The sequence below is a fragment of the Aphelocoma coerulescens genome, chromosome 21, assembly GCF_041296385.1.
Source record: "Aphelocoma coerulescens isolate FSJ_1873_10779 chromosome 21, UR_Acoe_1.0, whole genome shotgun sequence".
NCBI lineage: Eukaryota > Metazoa > Chordata > Aves > Passeriformes > Corvidae > Aphelocoma > Aphelocoma coerulescens.
The window spans coordinates 5,762,755-5,778,970 of NC_091034.1; the positions used below are offsets into that span (position 1 = coordinate 5,762,755).

A 16,216-nucleotide genomic window follows, 5' to 3' on the forward strand; every position below is an offset into this window, starting at 1 on the left:
CCCGCCTTCCATGTTCAGCTCATTCTGACGTAACACATCAGGCCCTCCTCAGAACCATCTGTTCAAGTGACACCAGAAAGGCCTTGTTATCTCCCAAGAAAGATAAATCTGTGAGAAATGTATCCGGGACAGATCTGGGTAGTAACATGCTACCATGTGTTTACACAGTACTTGTTACTCCAAGAGTAACACGTTTCGGCAGGTTGGGTCTGCACCAGCAGCTCCTCGGAAAGAAAAACTCCAAGAAAAGGCATTAGAAAAGGAAAAGGGAGGGAGGGAGGGAGGGAGGGAGGAAGGAAGAAAGGTGAAGCAGCTCACAAAAGGCCCTCAAGTCAGTCAGTGGGAGAGCTGCATTTCCAGGCTCCCAGGCCTCCTGACTCATTCCCAAGCCATGGGAGCCCGGGACTCCAAGGCATCTGAACTCTGCATTCTTATCGAATCAAACCTCTGGAATTTCCCCAGCAGAAGTGCCATCTTAGCGATGGCTCGTGGGAGAGTCCTTAAATAGGTCAAGTTTCTTCTTTATCAAAACAAGGATGTGTCCCTCACACATCGAGCAGGAGGGCTCCTCGCAATTACTCAGCCCTTTCCATTCGGGAGATTCAATGTGTTGAGAAGTACAAACAACTACAGGAGATGTTCACTGTTCTCCCCAACCAACCTGCATCCTCCCCTGCCTCAGGGCGTGGTGTCAGCTGGAAAAGGAGCTGGTTAGGGAAAGGCTTAAGGCAGGGTATGTTAATACCTGTAGATGGGGTCCATGAAAAAGGGCGATGGCTTAGCGTAGTGCAGGGAAGGCTGCTGAGGCAGCTGGGACTGGGAAATCTTAGGTAAGACCTCACTTGCCATCAGCTTCCTCTCCCCATAAATGTGGTTTTTCCGTGGCTCTCTCCCTCCGTTCTGGCTGGCTCGGATGCGGTTGCCAATGCTCAGATCCAGTGGCTGCTCCTCCCCTGAGGACGGGGCTGGGAGGACCTTGGGGGGCGGCAGGATTGGCTTAATCTCTTTTGGCTTCGTGGTGAGATCGAAGGGGGACTCCGAGCTTGTGCCGCCGACTTTGTGGAGGTCCCTGGGTGACTTTGGTTCTGCCTTGACCAGCAAGTTGTGATTGAGGGTCCGCTCCGTGAAAGGGTAGAGGGAGTGGGGGAAATTGGGGAGGAACTGGAAGGGGAACATGGAATGATACGGGAGCGAACCCATCTTTTTCTCCTGCATCCCCATAAAGCCAGGCCCAAAATACTTCTCTGCGATGGAGGCGATAGCTTTAATAGAGTCATTGGCTGCCCCCGTGGTGGGCAGCAGGTGCTCCTCGGGGGGAGGAAAGAAGGAATGCTGAGAATAGAAGAGAGGGATCTCGCTCGTGGCGTTGGTGGAACTGGCAGACACCGAGCTGCTGACGAAATCTGGCTTGGTCTCCATTTGTTTGCTCTTGTCTTTCGTTTTGTCCCTGTCGCTCTCCGCGTCACTGTCCAGGTCAGAGCCGGTGCCAGTCGTGGTGTCCAGATCCGTGCCCGTGGTTGTATTGACATCCTCAAAGTCACTGCCATCGGACATGTCACTGTTCCTGGCTTTTAGCTTCTCCAGGTAGGAGTTTTCCAGGCTGCTTTCACATTTCTCCTCCCCTGAAGGGGCCTGGTTGCTGTTGCTCACTGCGGAGATCAGCGGGAGTGCCGGGTTCCCGAGGGGGCTGGGGAGCTTCGCGTCCGGAGTGTGGTTGAGGGGACTTTTGAGCAGTTGCGTGGGTGGTAACAAGGGAGGCCTGGGGTACAGAGAGGGCGGAAAAATCCCCGGGAATCCCGGGGTGAGGGCGGGGAAGGCTGGGGGTGTGGGCGAGAACGGGAGCCCGCCCGGGTGCGGGCGGGATGGGAAATACTCGTTAAAGCCCAGGCTGGCGTGGTTGAGGTTGGGAGAGGGCTTGGATTTGTCCATCATGGAGGTGGGCGTGAGGGGGAGGCCGGGGGCGAAGATGCTGGCGGGGCTGTAATGGTTCTTGCCCTCGCAGAAGCGCCGGTGCTTGTTGAGGGAGGAGGTAGTGCTGAACATCTGCCCGCAGTCCTTGCACTTGATCTGGGTGCGGCAGTCCGCGTGCATCCGCTTGTGGCGGCACAGGTTGGAGAACTGCGTGTAGGATTTGTGACAGACCTCACCTAAAGCGTCAACAGGAACCAACAACAAAAGCGATATGAAATTAACAGGAAAAGGGCAGGGATTCGCCACGGGATTCACCAGCCTCCCCCCTCTGCCCCACCCCGCCCCGCCCGCTGCGGCCCTGGGGTCTCCCTTCCCCAGAGCAAGAAGGGGAAGAGCAGTGGAACATCACCGCCTTTCCCTTTGGATGAAGCCCATCCTGGTGGATCTCTCAAGAAGTTGCTCCACACAAATCTGAGGGGAGGTGCTACCTCTGCTCAAAGTTTTGGGGGAACTTTCAGGAAGGATAATCATGGAATCACAGAATGGTTTGGTTGGGAGGGACACGAAGCCCATCTCATCCCACCCCCTGCCATGGGCAGGGACACCTTCCACTATCCCAGGTTGTTCCAAGCCCCCTCCAACTGTCCCTGGACTCTTCCAGGGATGGGGCAGCCACAGCTTCTCTGGACACCCTGTGCCAGGGCCTGCCCACCCTCACAGGGAACAATCTCTTCTGTATATCCAACCTAAATTGCTCCTCTTTCAGTTTGAATACATTCCTCCTTGTCCTGGCACTCCAAAGTCCCTCTCCAGCTTCCCTGTAGACCCTTCAGATCTTGGGAGGTGCTGTGAGACTTCCACACAAACTTCTCTTCCCCAGGATGAGCAGCCCCAGCTCTCTCAGCCAGGATCCATAGGGAAGATGTTCCAGTCCCCTCACAACTTCGCTGCCCTGATCATACATTTTAATGATAACATCTCTTTATCCCAGCTCATCTGCTTCCCATTAGTCCTGGCATGGCAGGAAGCAATGAGGGCTGGAGGGAGAAGAACTCTGCCTCGTTTAATCAAACCTGCCCTTCCTGAATGCCCTCAGTGGTACAGAACCCCTCCAGGGGGCTGCTCTATAAATCCCCTGCTAGCCAGGCCTGGGTTCTGCCAGGGCTGGGATCTCTTTTTTTAATCCATTAAATCAGTCCAACACCCCTGCCCTGCTAAGTGAAGCCACATCAGCGTTTTCTTTAACGACCTGTAAATACCAAGCTTTCAAAACATGGATTTTTATGACCCCTTTCACCTCCAGACTTTGCTGCTGTGGAAGGAACAGGGCGAAGTAAGACAGAAATCCCACCCCAAACTTTTCCACACATCAAAACGCTGTGACTTTTTATTATCTGGTGCCTCTTTCGACATGGGAATAAATGTGGTGGTGAATTAACACACTCCTTCCCCCGGGGAACTGCTGTTATCACCCTTTTGTGAGCGGGGAAACCGAGACAAAGCAGGGGAAGGACATTGTTTGGGCTTGGACAGGCAAGGACAGGAATCCAAGTTCTGACACTGTTCTCAGGGACTGCTCAGTGCTCCTTCCTCCCTCCCTGCTTTACTGATGGGTGCATGTGAGTGTGATTTTCCCTGTATTGTCTCCTAAATCTTTCCTAAATCCTTAGGATTTACTTCAGTGCTTGAATATCAAATGACTGGCAGGGGAGTATTTCCCTATTAGCTCTGAAAATATCATAATACAATAAGTTCTAATTGAAATTCAAAGCAGAAATGTATAAAATTTAATGAATTTGACATTTTAGTTCAGACGAGCACCCCGAAATCCAAAGGAGTGTCACTGAAGGCTCTGGTTTCTGACTGCACTGGAAATTTAGGCTGCACTGTCTGACCCCAGAGAGTTTCATTGTTGGGCCCTGACACAGCCCAGAGCTGCAGGGGAAGCACAAATGGAACAAGAAAATCATCACAAGAGTTGCAATGTTTGAACCAATCCTAATTTTTGGCAATCACACTTTAAAATCTCGGGCCAGGTCTCCTGAACTGCTCTTAGTGCACACACAGGGTTTTATGGCTGTTGTAAGTATTATTTCAGCTACCTTAGACTTGCAAAGAAAGGGTTTATTTGGCTTTTTTACTTCATTTTAAAGTGTTTTCTTAAACCCATTTCTTAAACAATATCCAGAGCTCTGAAAGGAAGCACTACTAAATTTATTTTCCATGAAAATTCAGCACTACTGAATTTTATTTCCACGACAGTCTCTTAATTACAACAATCTCTGGTTTTTTTTCCAAGGGAATCAGGAATCACCATCCCTGGAATTGCTCGAAAAACCTGTGGATGTGGCACTTGGGGACAAGGTTTAATGGTGAACACAGAGGTGCTGGGTTAAGGGTTGGACTTGACGATCCCAGAGGGCTTTTCCAACTGAACCAATTCCATGATTCCAGGATTCTTCCATTTTTCACCCCGGGAATTGTTGTTAGCTATATAAATACTGCACAAAATTCCCTAAAGGGAAGTGCTACAGCCCTGAGAGCTCCCATCATCCTTCTAAAATAGGAAAACTGGAAGATTTCTGTCAGATCCAATGATTTAGTAATTCCACATGGAACGTCATGTCTTGCCCTTCTGATTTCTGCAGTTATAAAGTCACAGGTTTGGGGTCTTTTGAAAGCCAAATATTATATTTTAAAAAATTAAACACACACACACACAGACCCTTTTCTTCCATTGAACCAGGATAAAAAAACCTTCCTGGAGAATCCTGCCTCGTGGATTTGAAGTTGTTAGTGGATTCCACGCTGATGGACAAAACAACCTGACACATCTGACCAGGCAGGATCCCTCTGCAGTTGTTCCACCCGCTGATTTGGTCTGACAACTCCCTAATTCTGATGAGGTGAGAGTGAGGAGATTATGAGGAGAAATCCCTCATCTCCCTGCAGCAATCCTGGGAGTCAAATTATCCCTTTCATGTGCCCAGTGAAAGATTGCAGCAAAATGAGCAAGAGGAGGGGTTCTTCTTCCTCTGCTGACACCCAGCTGCTTATCTCAGGACACTGATTATCTCGGGACATTAATGAAATGAGTCTCCCAGGATATTCCTGCATGCTGTTCCCATTATACCAACAGGGAAAAAAAGGCAGGAGTGGGTTCAGTGGCGTAACATCAAAGCCTGGAATCAAACCCAGATCCCGGCCCGTGCCTGAACGAGGTGTTCTGAAGTGTCAGGAAATGATCCCTGAAGTTCCTGGAGCTTTGTTGTGACACCATCCACCTCCCTGCACAGTTATCCAAACAGAGGGTGCTGTGTCAATTAAAAAAATATACAGCCCTGGGAATGACAGGGAATGAGATGGGTGGCTCTCCAGGGAAAATGCCCTTCTGGAAATATCCCACCGAGGAGAGCACTGAGGACACAGTTCATCTGCTGTTTGTTTGGCTCCCAGCGTTATTGAGATGAAACCCGCAGTAAATAAAGAAGAAAAAACCTTCTTTGTAAAAAAACACCTTCTCATGTCTGATTATTCCAAGTTCTTTACAAAGGCTCCAGGATTTGAGGCACCCCTGTAAAACATTTCGATCAGGCTGAGCCAGCTATTTATTTATGTCACCAACAGGAGCATTCAAAAACGATTAAGGCAAAAAGAGAAGAGAGAAAGAAAAGATATGAGAAAATGGCATCGCTGTGACCGCTGAGAGACTCAGCTTTTAACTTGTCAAGAAAGTCAAAAACTGCCACGAATGTTTGCTGAAAAAACAGGGAGCATGCAAAAAAAAAAAAAAAAGAAAAAGAAAAATTCATCTTATGCTCTGAGCTATAAAATTACAGCGGCCAGGGATGGGAGGGCTGGGGGGCCTCTGCAGGATCCCTGCAATTACAGCCAGCACCGGGCTGGTGATGGCCGTGACAACTTACATATGAAAGGTTTGACAGTGCTGTGGATGTGCTTGTGCTGCTTGAGGCCCGAGGAGGTGGCGAAGGTCTTGCCGCAGTCGGGGCAGGCGTGGGCCCGCGCGCCCACGTGCTGCGAGCGGATGTGCCGCTGGAGGTTGCTGGGGTCCGTAAACACCTGCGGGGGGAAAAACGTCTTCAGGAGGCAGGGGAAAGCAGGAGGAGAAGAGCCTACATGGGAAAAACTGATTTTGTTCGGTTTTGGTCACTGCTGCTCGCGGCATGAGGAGCGCGGGGTGGACAGGTGAGAACGGGGCATGAAAGAGCTGCGTTCGTGCCCTGCCAGGCTGTGGCACCTCGCTGTGTGGTGCTCATGGTTTGGCAGGTCTGTGCCACCTCCCTGAGCGTGTGGTGCTCACGGTTTGGTAGGTCTGTGCCACCTCCCTGAGCGTGTGGTGCTCATGGTTTGGCAGGTCTGTGCCACCTCTCTGAGTGTGTGGTGCTCACAGTTTGGTAGGTCTGTGCCACCTCCCTGAGTATGTGGTGTGTGGTGCTCATGGTTTGGCAGGTGTGTGCCACCTCCCTGAGTGTGTGGTGCTCATGGTTTGGCAGGTGTGTGCCACCTCCCTGAGCATGTGGTGTGTGGTGCTCATGGTTTGGCAGGTGTGTGCCACCTCCCTGAGCGTGTGGTGCTCATGGTTTAGTAGGTCTGTGCCACCTCCCTGAGCATGTGGTGCTCATGGTTTGGCAGGTCTGTGCCACCTCCCTGAGTGTGTGGTGCTCATGGTTTGGCAGGCCTGTGCCACCTCCCTGAGTATGTGGTGTGTGGTGCTCATGGTTTGGCAGACCTGTGCCACCTCCCTGAGCATGTGGTGCTCTTGGTCGAACAGCCCTCACCGCCACCCCAGCACCCAGCTGGGAATGGCCAAAGGAGAGTGGGTCAGGACAGGGCTGAGAGCCACACCCCCAGTGGAATGCCCAGGACAGCGAGGACATCTCTTCTCTCTGGGACAGGGTCACCTCTCCCTCTGTCACCCTGCTCTGGGCCAGCATGGGCCACCCATCCCCTGCAGCCCTTCCCCAGGTCCCAGTGTCCCTTTCCAGGCGAAGCCCCCCATGGATTTTGTGTCCACCACTCCTTTCCCCAGATCCCAGTGTCCTTTTCCAGGTGAAGCCTCCCATGGAAACTGCCCTATGCTCCCTCCCCAGATCCCAGCACCCACTCCTAGATGAAGCCCCCATGCACAGTGTCCTGCACCCCCAGATCCCAGCACCCTCTCCTAGATGAAGCCCCCCACAGACACAGTGTCCTGCACCCCCAGATCCCAGCACCCACTCCTAGATGAAGCCCCCCATGCACACTGTGTCCTGCACCCCCAGATCCCAGCACCCACTCCTAGATGAAGCCCCCCATGCACACTGTGTCCTGCACCCCCAGATCCCAGCACCCACTCCTAGATGAAGCCCCCCACAGACACTGTGTCCTGCATGCCTTCCCCTGGGTCCCAGTGCCGTCCCCCAGATGAAGCCCCCATGGACATTGTCACCTGCACCCTTTTCCCCAGCTCCCAGTGCCCTGTCCCACATAAAGCCCCCCATGGGCACTGTGTCCCGCACCCCCAGGTCCCAGCACCCCCCCAGGTGAAGCCCCCCAGGTGTCCTCACTGTACCTTAACACAGTTTTCACATTCAAACCGTTTCCCACTGTCGTGAGACATCTGGTGACGAATCAGGTTGGATTTCCAGTTGAAAGCCTTGGGACACTGGTCACACTTGTACTCCCTCTCCTCGGTGTGGATCACCATGTGCTGCTCCAGGCTGGGAAAGAGAGACAGGCTGACCACCGGGCCACCCAAACCAGGCAGGTCTGAGACCCAGAGAGGTGACAGAGATGGTGACAGAGAGCCAGCTGTGGGGCCTGGGGGGTTTCCAGTTACCTGGTGCCTCAGAGCAGGAAGGGAGAAGCTCATGGACTGTGAGAAGGGCACTGACACCCAAAGACCATTTGATGTTTTTGATATTTATCTCACTGGTGGAAGATGCCCTGTTCTGCCTCAAAACGACTCTGTGTTTTATGCTATTTCTTATTAATAGCTGAGTCCATTCTCCGGGGGGAAAAGGTTTGTTTTACCCAGACCTGACCCTGCAGGTTCCTGAGGGGAAAAATGGGCACTTTGTGACCAAAACTTCTGTGGTATCTGCCTGGGGAAAGAAAAGATATTTGGTGCTGCTGCTGCTGAGACTCTCACGTGTCCATTTTCATGGGCACCAGGCCCACGGCTTCCCAGAACACAGGGATTCAGCATTGGGAAGAAACATGATAAGGTGCAAACACGTTTCACTTCTAAATGTCAGACATCTTTGATTACTTCACTCAGCAATTTTGCCTGCTGCCAACTGGCAGCGTCTCCCAGACCGGGGGATGATGGCAATCCCGAGTGGCTGCTGGCACAAGGCCATGCCAGGGGTGGCACATGGTGCTCCAGTGCCCTGTGCCATGGGAAACCTGCACATCCCAGGCCAGGAATCCTGCACATCTCAGCCCTTAAACCCTGCACATCTCAGGCCAGGAATCCTGCACATCCCAGGCCAGGAATCCTGCACATCTCAGCCCTTAAATCTTGTATCTCTGAGGCCAAGAATCCTGCACCTCTCAGCTCTTAAATCCTGCACATCTCAGGCTAGGAATCCTGTTTCTCTCAGGCCAGAAATCCTGTTCCTCTCAGGCCAGGAATCCTGCATATCTGATGCCAGAAATCCTGCATCTCTCCAGCTAGGAATCCTACATCTCACATGCTGGGAATCCTACATCTCTCATGCTGGGAATCCTGCAATTCTCAGCCAGAAATCCTGCACATCCCAGGCCAGGAATCCTGCACATCTCAGCCCTTAAATCTTGTATCTCTGAGGCCAAGAATCCTGCACCTCTCAGCTCTTAAATCCTGCTCCTCTCAGGCCAGGAATCCTGCTCTTCTTAGGCTGGGAATCCTGCACCTCTCAGACAGAAATCCTGTTCCTCTCAGCCCTTAAATCCTGCATATCTGATGCCAGAAATCCTGCATCTCTCCAGCTAGGAATCCTACATCTCGCATGCTGGGAATCCTACGTCTCTCATGCTGGGAATCCTGCACCTCTCATGCTGGGAATCCTGCACCTCTCATGCTGGGAATCCTGCAATTCTCAGACAGAAATCCTGCACATCCCAGGCCAGGAATCCTGCAATTTTCAGGCTAGGAATCCACTTCCTTTCAGGCTGGGAATCCTGCACCTGTCAGACAGAAATCCTTCATCTCTCATGCTGGGAATCCTGCACATCTCAGGCTGGGAATCCTGCTCCTCTCAGCCCTTATATCCTGCATACCTAATGCCAGGAATCCTGCTCCTCTTAGCCAGGAATCCTGCATCTCAGGCTGGGAATCCTGAGGCCAGAAATCCTGTCTCTCTCAGGCCAGAAATTCTCCACATCTCAGCCCTTAAATCCTGCATCTCTCAGGCAGAAATCCTGTTCCTTTCAGGCCAGGAATCCTGCACTTTTCAGGTCAGGAATCCACTTCCTTTCAGGCTGGGAATCCTGCACCTGTCAGATAGAAATCCTGCATCTCTCATGCTGGGAATCCTGCACATCTCAGGCCAGGAATCCTGCTTCTCTCAGGCCAGGAATCTTGCACCTTTCAGACCAGAAATCAGGCTGGGAATCCTGCTTATCTTGGGCCAGTAATCCAGTTTCTCTTAGGCTGGGAATCCTGCACCTCTCAGGCAGAAATCCTGCTCCTCTCAGCCCTTATATCCTGCATATCTGATGCCAGGAATCCTGCTCCTCTTAGCCAGAAATCCATCATCTCTCCAGCCAGGAATTCTGCATCTCAGGTTGGGAATCCTGAACATCTCAGGCTGGGAATCCTGCACATCTGAGGTCAGAAATCCTGCTCCTCTCAGGCCAGAAATCCTGCACATCTCAGGCCAGAAATCCATCATCTCTCCAGCCAGGAATCCTGCATCTCAGGCTGGGAATCCTGCACATCTGAGGTCAGAAATCCTGTTTCTCTCAGGCCAGAAATCCTGCATCCTGAATCCTCTGGTCAGGGATTCTGCACCTCTCAGCCCTTAAATCCTGCATCTCTGAGGCCAGAAATCCCAGACATCTCAGGCTGGGAATCCTTCCTCTCTGAAGCTGGGAGTCTTGCATCTCTCAGCCAGGAATCCTGCACATCTCAGGCCAGGAATCCTGCACACCTCAGGCCAGGAATCCTGCACCTCTTAGCCAGAAATCCTGCACATCTCAGGCCAGGAATCCTGCACATCTCAGGCCTTATATCCTGCATATCTGATGCCAGGAATCCTGCTTCTCTTAGCCAGAAATCCATCATCTCTCCAGCCAGGAATCCTGCATCTCAGGCTGGGAATCCTGCACATCTGAGGTCAGAAATCCTGTTTCTCTCAGGCCAGAAATCCTATATCCTGAATCCTCTGGTCAGGGATTCTGCACCTCTCAGCCCTTAAATCTTGCATCTCTGAGGCCAGAAATCCCAGACATCTCAGGCCAGAAATCCTGCACATCTCAAACTGGGAATCCTGCTCCTCTGTGGCCAGAAATCCTGCACATCTCAGGCCAGGAATCCTGCACACCTCAGGCCAGCCCTGAGAAACAAGGGAAGGAAATCTGCATCCTTTGCTTCCTTTGGGGTAAGTGAACAGGAGTTACAAACACTCCTCTTACTGTGAATTCCAACAAAGACCAGCTCGCATGGAATCTGCTCCTGCCTGACACCCCTACACATGGACATCAAACCATTCCCACAGAACTTTAAAGCATGGCTGTATTTTTACAGAAACATTAAAGCTGAACTGGCAGTGAATCCTGCCAGTCTTCATTAAATGCCACAGGGAAGATACTCCCTGGGTGTTTCCAGAGAGCCTGAGGGGTTCAGGATCCCAGGAATTGTGTCAGCCTTGGCCACTCAACACCAAAACTCCTCAGCACCAGCCCTGCTCCCAGCCAGATAATTCATATTCATGGACATGCCCCTCATAAACTGCCAACCCTCTCGTTTTAAAGCAGCAATATTCATTTTGCTCAAGAAATGGTGCTCTCAAAACGACCAGATTTTTTTTACACACACAAAGTAACACAAACCTTTCAGATGCACATCCAAAAATACGCTCCTGTTAACTGTGATTTATGAGTTTATTTTGGAGCAAATATGGACAAACTAATATGCTGTTTAGAGGCAAGTACCTACTGGGATTAGCAAAACATTTATTTATTTAGTCAGCTGCTAAATGCTCAATTTCAGGTCCCCAGTGGCATCCTTGATTTCATCTGTATTAACTCTGAAAAATTCTAAGACCATCCAGGCACTTTGAGCAGGTTTATTTTGTGTTTTAGTGACTTTAAACTTGGCAGATTAATGGGAAAGAGACAGAAGTGGACATTTCCTTCCCACCCCACCAATCCACCAGCGTGTCAAAGGCTGAACGGGGATGCTGCTCACTCTCTTTTCCCTTGTCAAAAAAAATCAGCTTTATATTACTTATCCTAAAATATTGGGTCTAAAAGGCAAAAAACCCAAGGCCACATTGCCAGTCAAGACCCCCGGGGAGCCAGGAATACACAGAGGGTACAAATAGGATACAACACACACGTTTTAAAAGGTTAATTCCTAATTAACATGAAAATTAGAGAGCGCTGGCTGGAAGCTAAAGAGCAGAGAGCTCCTGACACCAGCAGATAAAAGAACTGGAATTTTTTACTAAAATCCAAACCACTGAAAACATTTGAAGGAAGTTCTCCTTGTCTTGTCAGGTAAAAAAAAAAAGGAAGAAAATTGGAGGCTCTTATTTCTGATGGAGAGCAGCCAATGCAGAGACAAGGTGAGGGGGAAAAATGCCACTTTGGGCTAAGAGGATCCCACACAGGATCCATCCCAGCTTCCACAACTCCCAAGCTCTTTTCCATGCAGATACAGGGAATGCTCTTTAGGCTTCACCTTCCTCTACATTTCTTTAAATCGATTTTTTTTTCCCCTGACTTCCTCACCCAGATCAAAATATCATCAATACTTTCAAAGAGCTGAAAGTATCGCTGTAATGAAGTTCAAAGTGACAAATGCAGGGTTTTAAATGTTAAACTGAACTGAAACAGGCTCGACACGGGCTTTAACCTCGAGGTTTTTGCTCTGCTCAGGCAGAGCCTGACAGGGGGATTGCCCATTCTCACAATTTTATAACAAATCTTGTGGTGCACGGGGTTTGTTCACCCAAGAAGGCAAAAGAAATGAGTAAGTGAGAACTTCAGCCTCCGGTAAACACAGAAAACTCTGCTTTTATAGAATTTTATAAAGGCTTTTATCAAGGCTTAGGATGCAAATAAACACAATCTTAGAGTGATTAAAACAACCCCTCAACTTTTAAAGCTGGCTCCTAATATTTAACTGTTTGAGTCTCACTTTGCCAATGAATTAGAGACTCAGAGATGGCTGTGTTAAAGCTGCATTTCATTACTACCACATTCTACTTAAAAAATGCAGATTTTCAGCTAAAACCTGAGTTAAAATATTTTCCCATTTAAAGAGAAATTTAATTCTTCTTTAGAGTAACCATAAAATCATAATAATAACTGAATAATTGTGGAACATGAAAAAACGAGCTGGAGAATATCCGATCTTTTTTTTTCCTTTTCACATGGCTGTCACAAAGACATTTGGTGGACACAAAGAAAATTAAAAATTTGATTGGAATAGGATTTTTTAATTGTTCCTGCCAGATCAAATAGGAGCTTGTGACCACATTAAGAGTTCCTGGGGCATCAACACCTCTTTAAACCCGCTGATCTCAAGCATCCAAGAATTAAAGTTAAAAGAACACTTCATGCACATTTTTACTGAACTCATGTTGGTGTTTTTTCCCTCAGAAGCAGAGCACAGGAGAGTAGATGGTGGAAAGGTCCCACCCAAGTCTCTCAGAAAATGACCCTTAAACTTCCCACCAACAACCCTTGGGTGCTTCTACCAACGAGTAATGAAAAGCACGAGGTGAAATAAAACACTGCCCAACAGCTACAAAGGGTCCCAAAGGGAACATTCCTAAACCTTGTAAGGAAAGGAAAGGTTTCTCTGGAGAAAGGAGAGGTTGATCCCCAAAAGAACATTCCTAAAGCCTGTGGAGGAAGGAAAGGTTGATCCCAAAAGGAGCATTCCCAAAGCCTATGGAGGAAGGAGAGGTTTCTATGGAGGAAGGAGAGGTTTCTATGGAAGAAGGAGAGGTTGATCCCCAAAAGGAACATTCCCAAAGCCTGTGGAGAAAGGAGAGGTTGATCCCAAAAGAAACATTCCCAAAGCCTGTGGAGGAAGGAGAGGTTGATCCCAAAAGGAACATTCCTAAAGCCTATGGAGGAAGGAGAGGTTTATCCCCAAAAGAACATTCCTAAAGCCTATGAAGGAAGGAGGGGTTTCTGTGGAGGAAGGAAAGGTTGATCCCAAAAGGAACATCCCTAAACCCTATGGAGGAAGGAGAGGTTTCTATGGAGAAAGGAAAGGTTGATCCCAAAAAGAGCATCCCTAAACCCTATGGAGGAAGGAGAGGTTGATCCCAAAAAGAGCATTCCCAAAGCCTGTGGAGGAAGGAGAGGTTTCTATGGAGGAAGGAAAGGTTGATCCCGAAAGGAACATTCCCAAAGCCTATGGAGGAAGGAAAGGTTGATCCCAAAAGGAACATCCCTAAACCCTATGGAGGAAGGAGAAGTTTCTATGGAGGAAGGAAAGGTTGATCCCAAAAGGAACATTCCCAAAGCCTGTGGAGGAAGGAGAGGTTTCTATGGAAAAAGGAAAGGTTGATCCCAAAAAGAGCATTCCCAAAGCCTGTGGAGGAAGGAGAGGTTTCTATGGAGGAAGGAAAGGTTGATCCCGAAAGGAACATTCCCAAAGCCTATGGAGGAAGGAAAGGTTGATCCCAAAAGGAACATCCCTAAACCCTATGGAGGAAGGAGAAGTTTCTATGGAGGAAGGAAAGGTTGATCCCAAAAGGAACATTCCCAAAGCCTGTGGAGGAAGGAGAGGTTTCTATGGAAAAAGGAAAGGTTGATCCCAAAAGAAACATCCTTAAACCCTATGGAGGAAGGAGAGGTTTCTATGGAGGAAGGAAAGGTTGATCCCAAAAGAAACATTCCCAAAGCCTATGGAGGAAGGAAAGGTTGATCCCAAAAGGAACATTCCCAAAGCCTGTGGAGGAAAGAGAGGTCTCTATGGAGGAAGGAGAGGTTGATCCCAAAAAGAGCATTCCCAAAGCCTGTGGAGGAAGGAGAGGTCTCTATGAAGGAAGGAGAGGTTTCTGTGGAGGAAGGAGAGGTTGATCCCTACCGCCTTCCTCAGCCGCCCACCATCCCCCTTTGGCCGGGACAGAGAGGGGAGGCCAGAGGAGGGTCTGGCTGTCTGTGGGTACCTGTATTTATTGGGGAACATCCTCTCACAGTCCTTGCACTCGTGGACCTGTCCATCTCCGAGGCCTTCCTGCTTGATCTCGTCACTGAGGGTTTCGTACAGGGCCCCCACGGCGCTGCAGCCGTACTTCTTGTGGCGCCGCAGGTCCAGCTTGGACTGGAACAGCTCATCGCAGTCCTCGCAGCGGAACGAGGGCTCCTCTGCAACACACACAGCAGCCCATGGTCAGCCCTGCCCCAGGAAACCCAACCAGCCTGGGGTGTTGTACCCAGAGAGGAGGCAAAGCTCCCCGAGTCCAGCAAACAAACAGAGAGTGAATTTGCAAGTGAGAGGGGAGAGAACCCAAGGGAGGCTGTGCCAGCAGCTGCTTTCACTTTGAGCATTAAGAGAAAAAAAAAAATAGATCACACAACCAGGGGAGATCTTGTTTGCTTTGTGTCTTGGCCTCTGCTGGGATGGAGAGACCCACAGGGAGTGGGAGATGCACAAAATTCTGGGCTCGTTCCGGAGTGCTGCGCTCGTCTGCGAGGAGGGGTTTTGAAATGATGAACGAGTGTTTCCTCAAAAGGGGCTGCCAGGGAAAAAGGAACAAGCCAGACTCGAATAAACACAGATAGTGGGAAAAGCAAACTGCCCCAGCACAAACCTGGAGAAGCTTCTTTCCAAGAAATTGCCTGTCTAATGTTCTCCTCTTCATTTTCCACTGCAGGAGCTCAGGGCTCCATCAGCCCGAGGAGTCCCAGCCCAGAGCACCAAGGAGGGAAGAGCAGCGAGCCAAAGGCTTTGTTGCTGTGCTCTTTGCTTTTTTTGCCTTTTTTTTTCCTTAAAAAAAAAGTTCTAATGCACATAATAAATTACTGCAGTCAAGGTCAAACAAATTAAAAAGAGGGCAGCTATTATTAAGTTTACAAGGCAGCATCCTGACCATGGTGCCAAGCCAAACAATCAGCTCCAAGCTGTAAATTTTCCAGGAGAACAAGCTCTGCGAGGGAGTCGGGATAGCTCTGGGTTTCTCCACCCTGCAACAGAAGCTTTCCAGCCCCACTGAGTCACCAGAGCCGCGTTTCCCTGTCCTCCCCTACCCTCTTCCTCCACGCTCTGCTTCGTGTTCAGTGTGTTTCTCTTTTTCTGATGACTTTACTCCCAGAAGGAACAGCCTGTGGTGAGTGCCTCAGCTCCGAGGGGGTGTGGGAATATTCTGAGAGCTGCGCCCAAAGGCGGTGCTGTGATGGAGCTGATCCATCCCCGCTCTGGGGAGAGGAGATCCTGGGGTGGGATGTGACCATGCTCATCTTCTGCAGGCAAAATCTGCAACCCCTGAGCAAACCTTTGCTTTGAAGTCTCCCCTTGCACTTGTTTATGCCAAATTTTGCACGACTGCAACCACTTAGGCGGAGCTTTAAGGCCTGGAGTGGTGTTTTATATAAATCAGGGTTAATTTTGTTCTGAGTGTGGCAGGAGTGGGAGCACGGGCGGTGTCACACCCAGACGCCACCGTGCTCCCACCTGGGCACTCACCTCCCATCTGCCTTCCTCTGCTTAAACCTGAGGTTAAAACTGAGCAAGGCAAGGTCCCAGAGGCTGCAGCAGCAGCGATGTGGGCAGAGGAAACCCTCTGCACGCTCTGCACACCTACACGGAAAGTATCGACACGGGAAAAGTCAGACCCAGCTGAAAAAGAAAGTATCACCAAAGCTCAGCCAGCACAGCCTTGCTGGGCATCCCAGCAGCCTGCCCAGGGCTCCCAAAGCCACCCACACCAGGCACAGATAATCCCACAGCACCCACAGGGCTGCAGGAGCATCTCCTGAGCTGCACGAGAGAGGGCTGCAAAAAGAAATAAAATCCAGCAGGTCAGCAAAGGGATTTTGATTAAAAAAGGAGGGCCAAGGGAAGAAAATACCCAACTGTTCTCATTTCAGCTCGTTTTGGGAATTTATGCATTCTGAAATTGCTGCCAGCAGCCTC

General features: G+C 50.0%; 1 protein-coding gene across 1 annotated transcript in view; it reads right to left on the reverse strand.

Annotated features, from left to right (window-relative positions):
- Window positions 1-16,216, reverse strand: part of PRDM16 (PR/SET domain 16) — a 294,806-nt gene that overhangs the window by 21,412 nt on the left and 257,178 nt on the right. Inside the window, exons 6-9 of the mRNA XM_069034721.1 lie at window positions 14,250-14,448; window positions 7,484-7,631; window positions 5,838-5,991; window positions 746-2,147 (exon numbers count right to left, since the gene is read on the reverse strand). Of these exons, the coding sequence (XP_068890822.1) occupies window positions 746-2,147; window positions 5,838-5,991; window positions 7,484-7,631; window positions 14,250-14,448 (1,903 nt within the window). The remainder of the gene's footprint in view (window positions 1-745; window positions 2,148-5,837; window positions 5,992-7,483; window positions 7,632-14,249; window positions 14,449-16,216) is intronic.